The sequence below is a fragment of the Gossypium hirsutum genome, chromosome A04 (genome assembly GCF_007990345.1).
Source record: "Gossypium hirsutum isolate 1008001.06 chromosome A04, Gossypium_hirsutum_v2.1, whole genome shotgun sequence".
NCBI lineage: Eukaryota > Viridiplantae > Streptophyta > Magnoliopsida > Malvales > Malvaceae > Gossypium > Gossypium hirsutum.
This window is the reverse complement of record NC_053427.1, coordinates 15,245,527-15,264,339: the sequence shown is the minus strand read 5'-3', so window position 1 is coordinate 15,264,339 and position 18,813 is coordinate 15,245,527. Positions and strand designations below refer to the sequence as shown.

The 18,813-nt window shown below is 32.9% G+C and overlaps 2 protein-coding genes across 2 annotated transcripts; one reads left to right on the top strand and one right to left on the bottom strand.

Moving 5' to 3' along the window:
- The first annotated feature begins 5,634 nt into the window (after positions 1-5,634).
- Positions 5,635-9,446, top strand: LOC107948496 (DNA-directed RNA polymerases II, IV and V subunit 8B). The gene is made up of 4 exons (XM_016883065.2): positions 5,635-5,839; positions 8,068-8,225; positions 8,744-8,835; positions 9,051-9,446. Exons 1-4 carry the CDS (start codon positions 5,764-5,766, stop codon positions 9,160-9,162), a joined length of 438 nt encoding a protein of 145 aa, XP_016738554.1. The 5' UTR covers positions 5,635-5,763; the 3' UTR covers positions 9,163-9,446.
- Positions 9,447-9,768: 322 nt separating this feature from the next.
- On the bottom strand, positions 9,769-14,472 carry LOC107948495 (ribosome-binding ATPase YchF-like). The gene is given in 12 exon segments (XM_016883064.2): positions 9,769-10,086; positions 10,600-10,659; positions 10,796-10,866; positions 10,980-11,007; positions 11,128-11,274; positions 11,479-11,733; positions 11,865-11,902; positions 11,905-11,926; positions 12,770-12,880; positions 13,671-13,724; positions 13,896-14,084; positions 14,197-14,472. Coding segments are annotated over 12 exon segments (1,248 nt in total). The 5' UTR covers positions 14,401-14,472; the 3' UTR covers positions 9,769-10,017.
- Positions 14,473-18,813: the final 4,341 nt, after the last annotated feature.

Genomic DNA, 18,813 nt, shown 5'->3' with positions numbered 1-18,813 from the left:
ATGTGGCTTATATTTGCTTCTCGGGTTGTAACCCTAATTATTTATGCATACATGCAATGTGTTTAAGCTTTGTGATGTGGTTGGTGGTTGCTTGTTGGTAATGGATATGATAAATGGCACATATGCTTAATGAATGAATTGGGACTAATAGGTATGACCATGTTCATGGTATAATTGAGTAGGTTGAAGGTAGGTTTATAAGGAAGAATAAATATGAAATTGGTATGGAATGCCATATGAAAGCATGATGGTTTGAGTACGTGATATGTTGACAATTCAAATTCATGGATTAATCATGATTGTGAGTATTTGAGTGACTAAATATGCTATGTTGCATGCCATAAAAAATGTATAAGTGAGTGAGCATTTAAGGGTGGCAAATGGCTTGGAAATTAGCCTAGAATTTGTCCACACGGGTAGACACACGGGCATGTGTCTAGACTGTGTTTGACACACGGTCTGCCCCATGGGCGTGTGATCCGGCCGTGTGTCACCTGCACTCTAATTAGGCAAAACAGAATGCCCAGTAGTAAACACACGAGCAGAGACACGGCTGTGTGTCTCAACCGTGTGAAGGACATGGCCTCAGGACATGGGCGTGTGCCTAGGCCATGTGAAGTCTGCACTTAATTTTTGAAATTTAATTCGCCACACGGCCTAAGCACACGGGCGTGTGACTTGGCCATGTGACCTTAATTGTGTTGATGACATCATAAACAGAAAGTTACACAGGTTGAGGACATAGACGTGTCCCAAGCCACACGGGCATGTGTGACTACACGGCCTACCCAAACGGGCGTATGACCCTGTTTCATGAAAATTTTTTAAGTTTTCCCAAAGTTTTCTAAAGTTCTTGGTTCAGTCCCGAATTACTCTCGATGTTTATTTTGGGCCTCTAGGCCCATATAAGGAACAATTTGCATATGTATGAATGAATTTAATTTGAACAAAATTTTATGGCCCGATTTTGTATGTTTGCTTGTGTTTAAGTCTGGTAATGCCTCGTATCCTGTCCCGGTGTTGGACACAGGTAAGGGGTGTTACATCTTTCATCTCAAATTAGTTACTAAGTTAGGCTTTAACCTTTCTTGTCTCTCCTTCATCTTTGGGTGCTATCAACATGTTATTAACTTATAAGAGTAGATATACAAAAGAACCATCATCGTATTTCTTAAAATAAACAGAACTATTAAAGCTACTTCTTTTGAAAGAAAGTATTAACCAATTAATTAACCAGTTAGAGGCTAGAAGGTAATAATTGGTTAGTTAATAGCTAATCCACCCTAAAACCCTAAACCAAAGTTAATTACAACCCCTGAAACGAGTTAATATTCCTAATTAGTTTTATCGGTTTAGTCGTTTGTCTATTTCATTGTTTATTTATTTTAGTTACTTAATTTCTAATTTTCATCTATTTTATGATCTGTCGTAATATAGAATTTAATTATTACTATTTAGACTTATTATTGTAAAGAAATTTTTAACAAATTTATTCCATCTTCCCCTGGGTACGATCCTCGAAATACTTCTATGTGTTCCGTTATAAACACAAATACTATATTAAAATTTGACTCATATACTTGCACACACCGTCGATTTAATTATATATATTTTTGGTGTGATATATGTACAATAAACGATAACACGTTTATAGGCGGTCAAGTTGTTGTCACTGTTGCTGGGGAGATATTGACATTAACTCTAGAAAATATCTTTGCAATTAATAAGATAAATAGGAACATTAAAGACTATAGATACAATATTTTTATTTCTTTTATTTTTAAAATTTTAATTATTTATAATTATTGAATTTTTTTTTAATTTTTAGGTTGTTTATGACCCGAAGCAGAAACACCCTAACCGATCCATATCCAGACCCTGAGTAGATACTTAGACGCCATCATTAGTTGATGAACACCAATCCGCCCGTGGTAATTAATCAACCTTGGGAGAATCCGCTGTTCGACGATCCATGAGAGTAACAAGCAAATATTCAAGAATAAATCCCAATGGATCAAAGGACACACTCAAAGAGGTGCAAGACAATATAGAAAAGCTGACGATCAACACCAATAATTTTAAAATAATAATGACCATAATTCAGATTATCCAAAATACTTTGTAATTAAAGGGGGATATGATAGAAGATCCAAACCAACACTTGAAGTGATTTTTGCAACGTATGACACCTTCAAATACAACAGAGTATCCAATGATATTGTGCATCTTTGATTATTTCTTTTTTCTTTGTGCGATAACGCAGCTGATTGGCTCGATTCATTAGAACCAAGTTCCATCACCACATGAGATGATTTAGTGAAAAAATTCTTACACAAAATTTTCTCGATTAGCCAAACCATTCAGTTTAGGCGAGAAATCGCCAACTTTAAGAAATAAGAATGTGAATCCCTATACGAGGCATGATACCATTTCAAATCGATGCTCAAGAAGTCCCCACACCAAAGACTACAAGCGTGGCTCCAAATTCAGATATTTTACAACGGTGTTGACAATAATATTAGGTCCAGCCTAGACGGAGTAGCCGAAGGATCTATCATGTTCCACATGTACGAACGATCCTACAAAATCATTGATAATATGGCTATGAATTTTTATATGCGGCCCAATGAAAGGTTCACATACAAATCAAAGCCTCCAATGGTAAAAGCTATAATCGAAAATAACAAAGATGATTGATACTAATGAATCCTAAAGAAGCTGAAGTGTTTGGAGACGACTGTCAAGTCGACGAGAGTGGAGCCATATTTTGAAAACCAACCAGAAAAAGCAAGCTACATAGGTAATAAAGGTTGATATCCCTATTCAAATACCTACAATCCCCGTTGGAGGGATCATTCCAACCTTAAATGGGGAGGTGACCGCCTATAAATGTGTTATCGTTTATAGTAAAAATATCACGTCAAAAATATATATAATTAAATCGATGGTGTTCGCAAGTATACGAGTCAAATTATAATATAGTATTTGTGTTACAACAAAACATAGGAGACTATTCCAAGGATCATACCAAAGGGAGGATGGACTAAATCTACTGAGAATATCTTTACAATAATAAGTCTAAATAGTAATATTAAATTCAATATTACGACAGATCATAAAATAGATGAAGAATAGAAATTAAATAATTGAAATAAATAAATAATGAAATAAACAAATGACTAAACCGATAAAACCACTCAGGAAGATTAACTCGTTTCAGGGGTTGTAATTAACTTCAGATTAGGGTTTTAGGGTGGATTAGCTATTAATTAACCAATTATTACCTCCCGACCTCTAACTGGTTAATTAATTGGTTAATACTCGCTTATCTCATGTTTAGTTCTAGGTGAAGTTACTACTTGAGTATATTTTTATAACTATGTTTCATTATTTTGATTGTTAATTGTAGCGAAAGAAGTGGTTGAATTCTCAAGGGCAAAAGGGAAGGAGAAAGGTTGCCGAATTTTGACAATTTTCGATTTGTGCTAACTTAATTGAATTTGTGGATATAATTTTGTTTTAAGTAATGTAACTTAGAAATCGTTGATAATGTTGAATGTTGGTAATATATATCTTATATGTGTGTGGTTTAAAGAATGATTGTTTTGATGTTTGGTTTAGTTGTGATGTAAGTCATGGAAATATTTAAGAAAGTCATATGAAAGTATTAATGTATAAATATTAACTAATTATAAATGACATTTTTCGATAATTGGTGGCATTAAAAGACTTCAAAAATTTCTCTAATCTTATTTGTCCTATTAAGCAATGTTAGAAATAATTTGAGCATAGTTGTCCTGTCATAGAATTTTCTTTGTGTTGGAGGAAGAATTTGACACTTGTATGCATTTCATTAGGCATTTGCGCACTTTTATATTAGTACTTGTGTGCACTAATCTATGTGTCTTGCTTAATTATGCATTTGATTAATAGGGCCTGAAATTTTTCTAAAATTCTATGATGTATGATGAACTTTAAATATGATATGTTGACGATTTTGACATATGTGATCATTTGAATATTAAGTGAGAATGTTATTTATCTTATTTTTGTTTGACTTGCTCTTGAATAGGACTTGCTAAATGATGATTAATGTTTCTATAATGTTCATAAAAAATGAACTTTTATGTTACATTAGCATTTAGCATGTTTAATCGCTTAACATTATTATATTAAGAATTTTGGTTATGTTAGCATTATTGAGCTTTTTATTGCTTAGTGTGCATATAGTTTGTTTTTGTTTTCAAGTGTCTAAAGTACTCTCAAGTTTGTTTGGTGATCTTATTACTTAGAGTTTGTATGTTATTTAAGGTCTTTTATAAAATGGCATGTACCTAAGTCTCTAGGTAACGATTATGTCTTTTAATATTGAACTTCGGTGTTTTCATGTAGTTTATGTTTTTATACCATATTCCGCTTTTGCTTACATTTATGATGAATTTTGAAAGTGATTTTATATGCCTTATACATAGTTTATACATTCTACTTGCTTATGCCTATTGAGATTTTGATCTAATGTGTTATATGTAATGTAAATGTATGTTTTAGACTTATTATGGTATGTCAATTATGTATGAAATAGTTTGGTTACATAATGAACATATTTAGGTGCATTTAGGGGATCAATTGCATGATTTGAAATGTCATTTTTCTATATTTCTGCATTGATGTCTCAAGATATCAAGAACATATCTCGAGACCATAAAAATATTTTCATGCATTTCTAGGTACGTAAGGTGGCAAGTCTCAAGACATAGTGACATTATCTCGAGATATAAAACATTGAAATTAAACTATAGAAAATTCAATCTAGACTCTCGAGACAAGCCTATTGTCTCAAAACATAAGCATCAAGGTCTGGAGACTTACGGTAAAATTAAAATCTTTATCACTAAACCCTATTTTCAATTATTAAATTTACATAAATAAAGGTTTTGGTAAATCTAAGAGTAAAACTGTAGGAATATTATTGACCTATAAAAATATTTGAACCATTTGATGTAATTAACTTTATAAAATATATATTTGATTTTTTAATTTTGTTCCATAATATTGGAAATTTTAAAAAATTTATAAAATTCCTTAGCATTTCTATAATATTTTTAATTTTTTTTAATTTTTATTGAAATTTAGAAAAAGCTTTTATAATTTTATGAATTCTTTAAAACTTTTAGTTTTTTTTTTCAATTTTGAATTGTAGTTTTTGGAATTGTAATTTTTATTAACGATTTTTTTATAATTTTTTAGAATTTTTGGAATTAAAATTTTTATTTATTATTTTTATAAAATTTAACTTATTTATTAATATGAAAAATATAACAAAATAGTGTCAACTCAATAATGGAGAGTTAAAAAATAATTTACTTCAAATAAAAGAGTAAGAACCAAATTAAATATAAATTTTTATTATCCCTTCTTAAGGCTAAATTTATTATCCCTTCTTATAAAACACCAAAATAATAATTTAACTGCACAAATTTTGTGGAGTGACTATTTTATTCGTTTATCTAGAACTAATTTATTTATTTATTACTAGAAGAACTAAAATGCAATTTGAGGTGTAATAGAGGGACTTTATAACATATTTACCAATTTTAAGAATATAAGTTTATTAGCTGTTCCGAATCCGAATGCATGGTTTCCGGCTTTCCATAAACCAACATAACCTTCCCTTCCCTTCTCATTCAGAGCCACTCTCATTGTTAAACTCCTTTTAAAGTCTTTTTGCTGTGAATTTAGTGTAGAGAGTAAAATTTGCTGAAGATGTCAAGCATAATACTTTTCGAGGACATTTTTGTGGTTGATAAGCTTGACCCAGATGGTAAAAAGTTTGATAAAGGTCAAATCTTTAATCTTTCCTTCGCTTTTTTTTTTCATCATTTTATAATTTAATCGTTTTGGGTTTTGTCCCCCTTTTTCTTTGTAATATTTTGCAAGTATATGTATGTGTTGTCAACTTACCTTTGTTGTGATAAAGTAATTTTCTAAGCATGAAAGCTTTCTATTGCGAGTATTTCTTGTTTTCCCAATTATTTTATTATTATTGAATGGCATCAAACTTGTTTAAAACTTACCTCATAATAATCTAAAACTAAAATAGATACGTGAGCTATACAGGAAAAATAAGATAATACTGCAATTATGCTGATGTCAAGCTTTTATATAGTTGCTTAGTTTATTCTTCATATGCCATTTGAAAAAATTTATGGCAAAGCTTAAGTATTCGGGGTACTACCTTTGTAGGAATAATGTTTATCAGTGGTAGATATGGAGTAGTTTTAATTCTGCATATCTCTTGGAAAGAAGAATAAATGGTACCGATCGAACTTTCTTTTTGGATGAATTGGCTGTGTATTTCATTTATCCAGAGGCGGTGTTATGCCACAAGTATAACAGTGGCCAATTTGCCAAAAAATAATAAAAAACAATAAACAGTATCCCTTATACCCCAAGCTATACAAATCATATCTTTTACAGCATCTCCTATTTTGATTATTGCTGCCATGCCCAGAACATATCATATCGATTATTCTTGTTAGAAGTTCTTGTTCAGTTGTCTGAGTATTGTTGAACTGCCTTGAGTAAGTGCACTCAAAGAACAAGTGATCTCTAGTTTCCATCTTAGCATGACACAGATTACTACTCCCATCAATTTGCATCCCTCTTGCCCGCAATCTATCTCTTGTGGGTAATTTGTTGAGGATTGCCATCCAGGCAACCATAGAGTACTTGGGAATATGAAAAGGAAACCATAACAGCTTGTTCCGAGGGACTTTTTCTTCCTTACTTCTAATTCCATTCCAGATTCCTGATTTTGCTAACAGGGTATTTATGTCTTGAAATAACAAGATCCCCTGTTTGAAGATCAATCATTTGCCCAATCCAGCATCTCATCTTGAGCAATCTTCTCCAACTCCAACTACTTGTTGAAGTAGGTGAAATCTGCAGCAATTGTTTTTCCTTAAGCACACAGGCCCTTATCCATGCTATTCAAAGAGAACCTGATTGAATAAGAACTGTCCACAGTTGCTGCATGATGCAGGCCTGATTCTAGATTTCTAACTCCCTCACTAAGCCTCCTTCAGCTTTCGGTTTACATACTACGGACCATCCCACCCTTTCTCCCTTAGCAGCCACATTCTCCCCCTTCCATAAAAAAATTGGCACAAAGCTAATTAATAGTCTTAATGACAGCTTCCGGAAGTACAAATTGTCTACACCATAATTCTGTAAATTGAAAAGCACTTATTGTATGAGCTGGACTCTATCAGCATAGTAAGCTGCCTAGCTTTGCATTCCTGAATTATTCTTTTTATCTTCTCAATCAGTTGGGAACAATCACTTTCTGTCAACTTTCTTGTAACCAAAGGTACTCCAAGGTACCTAACAGGAAAGGAACCCAGCTCGATCATTCCCTGATGGTAGAATTCAACTGCAATCCTGAGTAATTATAGAACTGATGTAGCACACATTGGATACCTATAATAGATCCTGATTCCCTTTGGAGAAAATAATAAGATCATCAGCAAAACTTAAGTTTGTCAGCTTTATTTTATAAAATTTGGATGGTAATTGAACAGACCATGACTTGCTGCTAAATCTAGTATCTTAGAGAGAACATTTCTAGCAATGACAAATAGCATAATCCCCCCAGCCTTACTCTAGCACTTTTAAAATAACCCACCAAACTTCCATTCACAGAGATTGAGAACCTCGATTTGTAGCACAACTTCCTATCCAATCTACAAACAATGTAGGAAACCCAAAAGCTGCCAGAATAGTCATTATGAACTCCCAATTGATTGAATCAAACACTTTTGGAGGATCAACTTTCAAAGCACACGTTGGTGAAAGTTTGCTTGTACTATATCCTCTAACCAACTCCTGAGCAAACAATATATTGTCAAAAATGCTTCTCCCATGAACGAAAGCACTCTGGTTCTTTGCTATAATACTTGGGAGATGCTTTGTGAGTCTGTTCACCAACATCCTTGTAATGCACTTATAATTGCTCTAGTTTAAGTGTTCTATTAGTACTTCCCATTTACATGTTTGTAAATCATGCAGTTACTCGAATTGAAGCACGGAGCCAAAACTGTGACATGTTCATGCACCTAGATGTGAATACAGAGATATACCCCATGCATGTTGGTGACAAATTCACAATGGCTTTAGCTCACACCTTGAATTTGGATGGAACTCCTGACACTGGCTATTACACTCCGGTAGTCTTCTTACAGATGAAATTTAACGTTTAACACTCTTTTCTAATCTCTTTGCTGCAACAGAATACTTTCTTTTTAGAAGTATTCAGATAACCATGACTATTATTTCCAGGGCTTGAGTTTGATTGTAGCATTTATCACATCCACTTCTTATGGGAGTGCAAACTTGAACTATGCTTCAGTTTCCATTTGGTTCTAGTGGGTGTTTTGTATGCCTAATATGATTCCTAGGTGAAACCATCTTGCCTGTCGTTAAAGCTATTCCGAAAGTATGTTTCTAGGACACCAAAATCCTATATTTTTGTATGTCATCTTGTATCTTGTTTCTAGTTGCCCTTCATATATGAAAACATTATCACCGTTGGAAGTAAAATAGAAAATTAGCATAAATTGAGTTTGCCATGGCTTATTAGCTCTATGTTGCTATATATTACATGTATATATGTAAAGGAACCTCTATCATTCAGATATGCAATTTTTTGTTGTCATTTACCTAACAAATTGGACTTCTTTTACAGGGAAGGAAGTCTCTTGCTGATAAGTACGAGTATGTCATGCATGGGAAGCTATACAAGATAACAGATGACGCTTCAGGCAAAGGACTTAAAGCGTATGTTTATTAACCTAGTTAGCCATTACCTTTTTGTGTCTCACTAGTATCTTATATATTCCACCATTATTGCTTCTTGATTGCTGCAGTTACTGACTTGATATCCAAGAGTATTGAACTTGTTGCTATTACACTACATTACATGATGTGAACTCTTTGTGCTTCTATAGTCTCCTTACTTGAGCTTAGAATTAAATATCCGCTCTTATTTTCAGGGAGCTCTATGTTTCATATGGAGGGCTTCTAATGCTACTCAGGGGAGAAGCTTCTCATGTCTCCCATTTTGAACTCGACCAGAGAATATTTCTTCTCATGAGGAAGCTCTGAAACTTTAACTGCATCTAATACGCATTATCCATTGAATTAATTCAGTGCATAAAAAAATAACTAGATAAGTTTTCAAGTGGTCAGAAATGAGCTCAACGGCTAAAAAATTGGTTTTCAAATTCTTTTTCATAGTTTTATTTGTAATTACTTAGGTTACCCTATTATTTCAAAAAAGAATATTACACCATTAATCTTTTAGCATATTAAAAATATTTAAATTAAGCTAAATGCATTTTAGATGGTAATTTGCCTTTTGGCCAGAAAGAAAAGGATAGTACGTTGCCATATTAGTCTCAGAAGCTCTCAAGTTCAATTTTCTGATGAGATATTATATTCAACATTTTCAAGGTCGTATTGCATTTCAGATTTGTCGAAACACAAACACAACTATAGTAAGAAAGAAAATAGCAGAAATTAGATTTTTTTCACATTATGACTGCAATATTACAAGTTAAGAAAAAAGGGTAATACATATTGGGGTTTAAATCAACTGTGAATAGGAATGAGATTACAGATGTTTAACTTGTTTTTGGTTTAAACGAAACTGCGAATTGCATTAAGTGAAGAAGTTATAAATGTTGAACTCCAAATCCCGACACTCAAGGGTGGCTGTAAGAACCTTTGTTTTACTTTTGGATTACAAACAAACAATTCTTCGAGCAAAATCTCTGAATATATATATTTCTCGGTTTAGCAATGGTGAAAGAATAATTGCAATCCTATGCTATATTTCTGATATTGAACATGGTCTTAGACCGCTGTATGATATAAAACCATCGACGTTTACATTTCTTGTTTGGTGCTTTGATAAGTAAAAGAATGATGAATTTGCCTTCAGCTCCGGGAATACAGTCATCAAACGTTGAAACGAAACAGCATCACATCACCTTCTTGTACTACGTAATCTTTACCCTCGGATCTCAACTGCAGAAAGTTCAATATAAGCAAGACAGAAAAAAAATATAAGAGCGTTAAGTCTGAGAGAGGTGAAGAAAATTTGGTAATGCGGGTAGCTGAAATATGCATGAAGCTAAAGAATAATGAGGGAAAAGATGAAACTAAATACAAGTTTGATGTAGGTTTTGCTGGATAGGGATAATAGGAAATTATTACTCCGATTTGGATTTCAGTGTCAGATATAAGCATATGTCAGATAAGTCCTTCCATGTATTTGGAGGATCTTTAAGGATCGTACCTCCATACACATGTTAGTTGTGCGTTGGACATGGATGTTTCAAGGAAAATGAAGAGAACCAGAGCAACAAAGATAGAAACCTAAGAAGACTTTCACCATTTTGAGGCAAAATACATACATGCAAAACAATGTTTCCTTCCCAATTGCAAAAGTGAAACTGATGCTAGGTATTAAGCACATACCATTCAAGAAATTTATCATGGATTCGGAGTTTATAGGCTAAGAACAATGGAACAACTTACAAGTCCTTTTTCTCTTGCTGCTGCTAGTGAACCAGATACGACGAAATCATCATAGGATACCTATTAAGCACAAGAAAGTTGTTTATAAGAAAATGAGCATATATTTCATTTCATGATCAATGCTAAAACATACACCGTACAAGGATAAAAATCAATGATAAAAAACTGCTTCCACAGAATTATTGATGGTGCTTACTGTCTCGGCACGAATGAAGCCTTTCTCAAAATCAGAGTGAATGACTCCAGCAGCTTGAGGAGCAGTCATTCCTGATCAAGAAAGAACAAAATTGGACAACATTGGCACACATATTTAAGATTCATGACAAAGATAAGACTGCCTGCACATAGTACAGATCAAACACCAGCATAGCTATAGCTACCTGCAAGTATTGTCCATGCTTTTGATTCCTGCAGCATTAAGAACAACATTTTCAACTAATGCAACAAATAAAGATCCATGCAGACTTGAAATTAACTTTCATAGAATTAAATAAAAACCGTTAAACTAATTCTGAGAGTATTTTTCACCTTCTCCCCAGATGTAAAGTATGTGCGCAGCCCTAGAAGGCTATATGTTTCTCTAATAAGGTTTCCAAGTCCACTTTCACTGACACCGAGAGATTTCAAATATTCTGTTCGTTCTTCTGATGGAAGTTCGGTGAGCTCTGATTCAACCTGCAATGTTAAGCTTCCTTAGTTCCTCTGCATGATAGAATAATAGCTGATATAGCATCAATCAACAACAGGCATTATATGAACATATAGATTTTCATATTTTAGTGAAAGATGACACCAAATCAATATCTGCCAACAGGCTCAACCATGCAAAGCTCTGTATTACTTGCCACTATAACATGCTTTTCAAGAGTATCACCAAACCTGTGCAGAAATTGTTACAATTCCAGATTGCAATTCAGATGCAAGATTCATCACTTCGTTAACATGGGGATTATTTCCAGGCTTGGCGAGATCTGATTCTGCTACATTAGCCACATATATGATTGGTTTCATTGTCAGCAAGCAAAGATGTTTCACAGCATCCTTCTCGTAGTCAGTTAATCCAACTGATCGTGCTGGCTTTCCATCCATAAGAGCCTGCCGAATCTTTTCCAAGCCAGACTTTTCTGCTTCCTCCTAAAATAATATTACTTTAAAAAAGTCAATGCTAACACGAACAAACACCATATTGGAAAATATAGACAGACCGACAGGCAAAAGATAAGAGGCTACTTACAATAAAATTGGAACAGGAAAAATAACCTCACCTTTAGTTTAGATTGTGAATCCTTCACCTTCCCCTTTTAAGCTTCTCCAATCTTTTCTCAATCTGCATTAGTTATAAAAGATACAATACTTTCATATAGCCCATTTGGGTGTAGGCTGTCAAAGGAAGGTACTAAGGCCATAGAGGAGTTCATAAAGGTTATTGAGAAAAAGCATTCAAGAAAACCTATTTAAGGTATGAGGTTCATTAAGAAAGAACAGTCAAGCAAATTTATTGAGCATTAGTGCATGAGTAAAAACATAACACACGAACAGTAAATTATTAATTTGAATTTATGAATAAATGTGTGTAAACAAATATCTGCGTGATAAGGAGCACAAGCATGCACAAGGATATGAGAGTACATAAAGTTAATGTCATATCAGATGTTGGGAAAAGCTGACTCTGATATGAAATGTATACCTGCATATTATTTACAGGATGCAATATGCAATGGTATGCGAATAGCTTAGCTGTATGTATCCACATTATACAATGGATATGCAAAAGACACAAGTAGAAATTTGGTTCACATCACCATAAGCCATTAAACAGAGGGATGTGTTTTATCAATCAGATATAACTAGGATTCTCAAATTAATACATCAATTAAGAAAATAGGTCCACCCTTTTTTTGTTAAAAGGGGGGAAGTTTTCGCAATCAGAGATCTCTTTGAATCAATACTGCCCCAAGTGTATGAGAGAGCAGTAAATGAGCAAATTCTTCTTAAAATTATCTTAACAAGTAAACTAGACACTGCACAAGCCATGCAAAAAGAATGTTCATTGTAAAAGATGTTTTCAATGCACTCATATGATAGTAATGTATTCTAGACTATTAAATCAGCATCCCCACTTTTTCGAGAAAGACGCAGAAGTTGCATTAAGGCTCCATTGGGCATATACCTGATCTAAATCTGAGAAAACAAGTTCCAAATTGATAACATCAATATCAGACTTAGGATCAACTTTTCCATTCACATGAACAATGTCGTTATCCTCAAAACAGCGTACAACCTGAAACAGTAATCAAACCAGCATTTTTATTTCAAAACATAAAAATTAATGATAAGGAAGCTCAGCTTTCAATGGACAATGATAACACATAAAATTCAACAAAGTCTCCAAAAGAATAATTTCAGATTCAATTAAAAGAATCAGAAATCGTTCAGGGCAGGGATTTTTAGTTGGATTCCTTAATTATTAAATATACGGAGCAGTCTCCAGTGCTTTGGCCTTTGAGTGTGAGCTATTTGGTGCCATTGAGTTTTTTAAGGTTCAAGCTTTTAAATTCAGAATTGATTTTAAAAAACTGAAGAGCTATTTGCATCTTATATTTGATTGAAAAACATCAATTTTACATTTTTATGTCCATGTCCTGCGTCCTATTCTTCTAGAAAATTCTATGTCCATATCCTGTCATGCGGTACTGTATCCATATCTGTGCTTCCAAGGTTATTGGTCTACTGAGATTGAAATATATACTCATTCAGACTTGGGTAAGTATTAGAAAGGTAGGCGCCCAGAGAATTAATGTTTCAAGTGAGGTACTGATTAACACAGAGCATAGTATGCATTCGTGCCTAAGCTAAACTCCTCTCAGGAAAGATTACAAGATCGAAGCACCATTAATTTTAGATAGCGAAATGATAGTTGTGCTAGCATATGTATGCCTTTCGTCATTTATCCTTTGTTTCCTATTAGGAAAGCTCCATTTAAATGACACCATGTAAAGAAATATAAGAAAATCAATCAGTTGAACATATGCAAATGCATAATAGAACACAGGTAAATGGTGGAAAAGAACCTGAAGAATGGAGTCCACTTCACGGATGTGAGATAAGAATTTATTTCCTAAACCCTACAATTAATAACAGATAAGAAATTAAGAACCTACTTGCAACAGAATCTTTAAAAACAAAGATAATAGTGTTAAAGAGAAAAATTTGCTAACATATGAAATGCAATTTGTTGCAATGGAAAAAAAAAATTGTACCATAGCAACAAAAACAAATATTACAAGAACTTTTACCTCCCCTTGACTGGCACCTTTAACGAGTCCAGCAATGTCAACAAACTCAATAGAAGCAGGGACAGCTCTTTGAGACTTGCTGAGTTCAGAAAGAACATGAAGTCGAGGATCCGGAACTGCAACAATCCCAACGTTTGGCTCTATAGTACAAAACGGAAAATTCGCAGCTTGAGCTTTCCCGTTTTCAACCTACAATATTTCATTCAAAATTTAATAAATCACTCATCAAAATCTATCTTACCTGTTCTATTGAAGGGGAAAAAAATGGAAAACCCGAAGTTCAAAAATGAGTAAAACTTACAACAGCATTGAAGAGAGTTGATTTGCCGACGTTAGGAAGACCAACAATGCCGGCTCTTAGGCTCATGCTTACTTTGCAAGAGTATAATCTCGTTTTGGAACCATTCAAAGCGGTGATGAACTGAGAAGTTTTGGTGAAAATGGAGACTTTGTTAGGAAGAAAAGCTAGAGTTGAAAATAGGTTATTGCAGGCTGATACTGCCATTTTAGAAGACAAAGGCTTCAAAGGATAAAAGAATTGGCCGCTGGTTCTGTTTTGATTTGGCTGGGATGGCTGGTTACTGCCTTTTGTAGCCTTCAGGATTTATAAGTTTTTGGAATTTTAATTTTTTCCCCAAAAGTTCTGTTATTTTTTAAACTATCTCTAGTAGTTTCCTTTTATCTAATTTCATATATGTGTCATATATTTGAGGTTGATGAACATTTTGCCTAGTATGGTTTTTATTCGACCAACTTCATGCTTTTATTTCGCTTTAGTTCTATATTTTACTCCATAATTTCAATAAATTTTGACATTTTTAGCCAATCAAGAATATATTCATCACCTCACGTACAGATTAGATAAAACCATACATGACTTGAGATTTATGAAAATTACTTTCAACATTCAAACTACACAAGTTATTTAATTATCTAATATGCTATCAATGGTTCGCTGACCACCGCCAAACGTGTGAATGTTTTAATTGGAAAATACTACATCAAAAATATAAGAAATAAAGCAATGATGTTAATAAGTATACGGATCAAATTGTAATGTAATATTGTGTTACAATGGAATATAGGGAAATATTCCGAGCATCGTACAAAATGAAGGATAAATTAAATCTATTAAAAAATATTAGGTTGAATCATAAAAGAAATAAAAATATGAAATTAAATAACAAAAATAGATAAACAATAAAATAAACAAACAACTAAACCAATTAAATCAATAAAGAAGATTAACTAATTTCAGTGGTTGTAATTAACTTTAGATTCGAAATTTAGGGTGAATTAGCGATAATCAAGCAACTCTTCATATCGCCTCAAATTCGGTTTATCATGAAAGAACCAAACACATCAAGGTCAATTTTCACTTTATTCGAGAGAAAATTTTGGATAAGTCAATCTCTACAAGTTATGTGAGGACAGGAGAACAACTTGCTGATTTGTTCACAAAGGCACTTAATAGGAATTGGGTTAACTATCTATGTAACAAACTACACATGATCAATATTTATGCTCTTGAGGAGAATATTACAAATTTTTAGTCTTTATTTTAGAATTTTATTTTATTTTTCTTTCCTTATTTATAGACTATATAGACTTGTATATAAACATACCAAGTCAAGAGATGAAACACATGTCTCCATTCTATTCTCGTATATATTCTTTTCTTTTTCAATAACAATTTTTATTTTATTTTATCCATATTTTATATTGTTTCACTTTAATATATAATTGTTGTAAAAGTTTTCCATTTAATTAACTAAGATTTGGTTATGTTTTCAGAACAGTCTTTTCTTTAATTACAATATAATTTGCAATACTATTCAAAGTTGTATTTAGGAAACCAAAACTTTACCATATATATTATACCATTTTTACGAAATGCTATTATTAGTTCTTGCATTATGCTGGTTGAGGGTGAGTATATGCTCTGAAGTGTCTCACTTCCCCCAGGGTGGAGGTATTATTCTCAAGATGTCTTTGCTTGATTTTAACCTCAAGTTTTTGTTTTTCTATTTCGAGGAGAGCCCAAAGGTATTCATAGGGTTTCAGTGGGAGCATCTAGGTGCGCCAAGTTAATGTTTTATAATTTAGCCTTGACCGGATTCAAACCCATTAAAGCCATCTTTTATGTTAAGGGTAAGTATCTACTTTGTAGTGTCTCACTCCTTCAACAGTGGATGTAGTGTTTCTAGAGTGTCTATGCTCGATTTTAACATCGGGTTTTTCTCTCCCTACTTTGAGGAGAGCCCAAAGGAGTTCTTGCATTAAGCTTGTAGAGAGCAAGTATTTGCTCTAGAGTGCCTCACTTCCTCAAGGGTGGAAGTATTATTCCCGAGATGTCTATGCTCGATCTTAGCCTTGAGTTTTGGTTTTTATACCCTGAGGAGAGCTTAAAGGGGTTCAAGAAGTTTCAGTGGAAGCATTTAGGTCCACCAAGAAAATATTTTATAATTTAGCCTTGGTGGGATTCAAACCCATTAAAGCCACCTTTTATGTTAAGGGTAAGTATCTACTTTGTAGTGTCTCACTCCCTCAACAGTAAATGTATTGTTCCTAAGGTATCTATGCTCGATTTTAGCCTCAAGTTTTTCTCTTCCTACTCCAAAGAGAGCCCAAAGGGGTTTACAAAGTTTCAGTGGAAGTGCTTAGATCCACCAAGAAAATGATTTATGATTTGGACTTGGTGGGGTTTAAACTCATAAAAGGCGCCTTTTATTTTGAGGGCGAGTATCTACTCTAAAGTGACTCATTCCCTCAATGGTGGAGGTATTATTCTTGAGGTGTCTATGTTTGATTTTAGCCTCGAGTTTCTTTCTGCTTACTCTAGGGAGAGCCCAAAGGTAGAGGCAATTGATAAAACATTTCATTGGTGGACTTAAGTGCTCCCATCGAAACTTAATGAACCCCTTTGGCTTTCCTCATAGTAGGGAGAAAAAAAACTCTAGTTAAAACAGAGCAAAGACACCCTATTGAGGGAGTGAGACATTCCAAAGCAAATACTCACCCTTAACAAAGCTTAAATTGTGAATTTAGTCCTTATACTTTAATTTGGTCATTTTTAATCCTTGTACTATTTCATTTTTAAAATTTTAGTCTTGACTGCATGGCAACTATAAAATTTTTTAAATTAAGTTTTTCCATTTCCAAATTGTGATGCAACAACATATTATCACATTAATAATATTATGTCACCTTACTATTTTCACATATTATTTATAAAAATATCAATTAATGGATTTAACATTGTCATTTATGTTAAGGTTAAAATAATATAAAGACTAAGAATGATTCAATTAGAGATAATGTCCTAAATCTACATTACATAAGTAATTGCAGAATTTAACTTAACGAATTTAACTACTACAATTTGGACCAATATTGAATTTCAATATTTTAAAAGTATAAAGATTAAAATTAATCAATTTAAAAGTACAAAAATTAAAGTTAATCAATTCAAATATAATGACTAAATTCATAACTATGCAAAATATCACCAAAATAATATTTGATACATTGCAAGGGAGTTTTTAAATTCCACAAGCAAGGTTGGGGTAAAGACAAATATCCTGTAAGGTATAGTAATATATATAAAAGTGAGACATATGGCAAATTTTTAGTATTGCTTGCAAAGTTAAAAAAATACACTATACAGTGTACCTAATACCAACTCTTAATTAAATTGCTATATAGAATTTTTTTGGCTTTTAAATATAAAAAAAGAAAAAAAATTAGCAAAAGAGATGGGAAAGTGAATTACTTAGCAAAATGGTTGAAGTTGAAGGATCCAACTTCAAAGTCGGCACCTCCAGCTACTGTTGAGGTGTTCATGGGCTGGGCTAGGTCGGGTTCGGGCCAGGCCCATAAAAAAATTTCGGCTTATTTTCAAGGCTCGGGCCTGGGCTCGGCCCAAAATATGGACCTAGAAATTTGTCCAAGCCCGGCCCGGGAAAAAATGGTAGGCCCGAACCTAGCCAGAGCCCGACCCGGCCATATTAATTTTTTTTGCTTTTTTTATTAAATAAAAAATTTTAAAATATAATAAATCAAATACATTTAAAAACATAAAAACAAATATTAAAACAAAAAACAAATAAAAAATGAGACTAAAATAATTCTTAAAATAATACATAAATTAAAAATATAATAAAAAGTAATTATATTAAAATTGAAAAATTGAAACAAATTAGAACTAAATTAAGAACCAAATTATATTAATAATAAAAGTTTTACAATATCAAAATAACATTAAAAACAACAAAAAGAGTAAAGTAAAAGTACTAAAGTTACTTAAACTTAAAAATAATTTTTTTAAAAAAAAATAATATTAAAATCGAGTCTGGTCGGGCCGGGCCAAGGCCAAAAAAATCTTACCCGAGGCCCGACCCATTTCCTAAACGGGCCTCGTTTTTTGTCCAGACCCATTTTTTGGGCCTATATTTTTACCCAAACCCTCTCATTTTTTGGACGGGCCTCCGGGCCTGGCCGCCCGGCCCATGCACACCTCTAAGCTGCTGACTTCTATATAATTATATCCCTGCTCAAATACAAATTGGTAAAATATCATGAATAGTCCCCCATATTTCATCAAATTTTCATGATAAGAAATTGTAGTTACTTTTTTTTTTTCAATTTGAATACAATATTAATATATTTCAAAACTTTGGTGGAACTACAAGTGACTATGACATTGGTTTTATTAATTTCTTCTTTTTAAAAATTTATCTTGAAATTTTGATAAAATTATGAGGGAACATTCATGACATTGTTCCATTTTTAAGTTTAAAGCATAGAAACAAGCCATTTTTTTTAGGTTATACTCAACTAAAAATAGAATAATATCACAAATGGTCCCACATAATTTTATCAAAACTTAAAGAAAAAATATAGAATAGAAAAAAATAAT

What these genes read in the sequence shown, in the direction of transcription:
- LOC107948496 (XM_016883065.2), top strand. Translation starts at nt 5,764, where the DNA reads ATGTCAAGCATAATACTTTTCGAGGACATTTTTGTGGTTGATAAGCTT. An exon ending in TGGTAAAAAGTTTGATAAAG is followed by an intron (nt 5,840 to 8,067) that starts GTCAAATCTTTA and finishes TAAATCATGCAG; the next exon opens with TTACTCGAATTGAAGCACGG. An exon ending in ACACTGGCTATTACACTCCG is followed by an intron (nt 8,226 to 8,743) that starts GTAGTCTTCTTA and finishes CTTCTTTTACAG; the next exon opens with GGAAGGAAGTCTCTTGCTGA.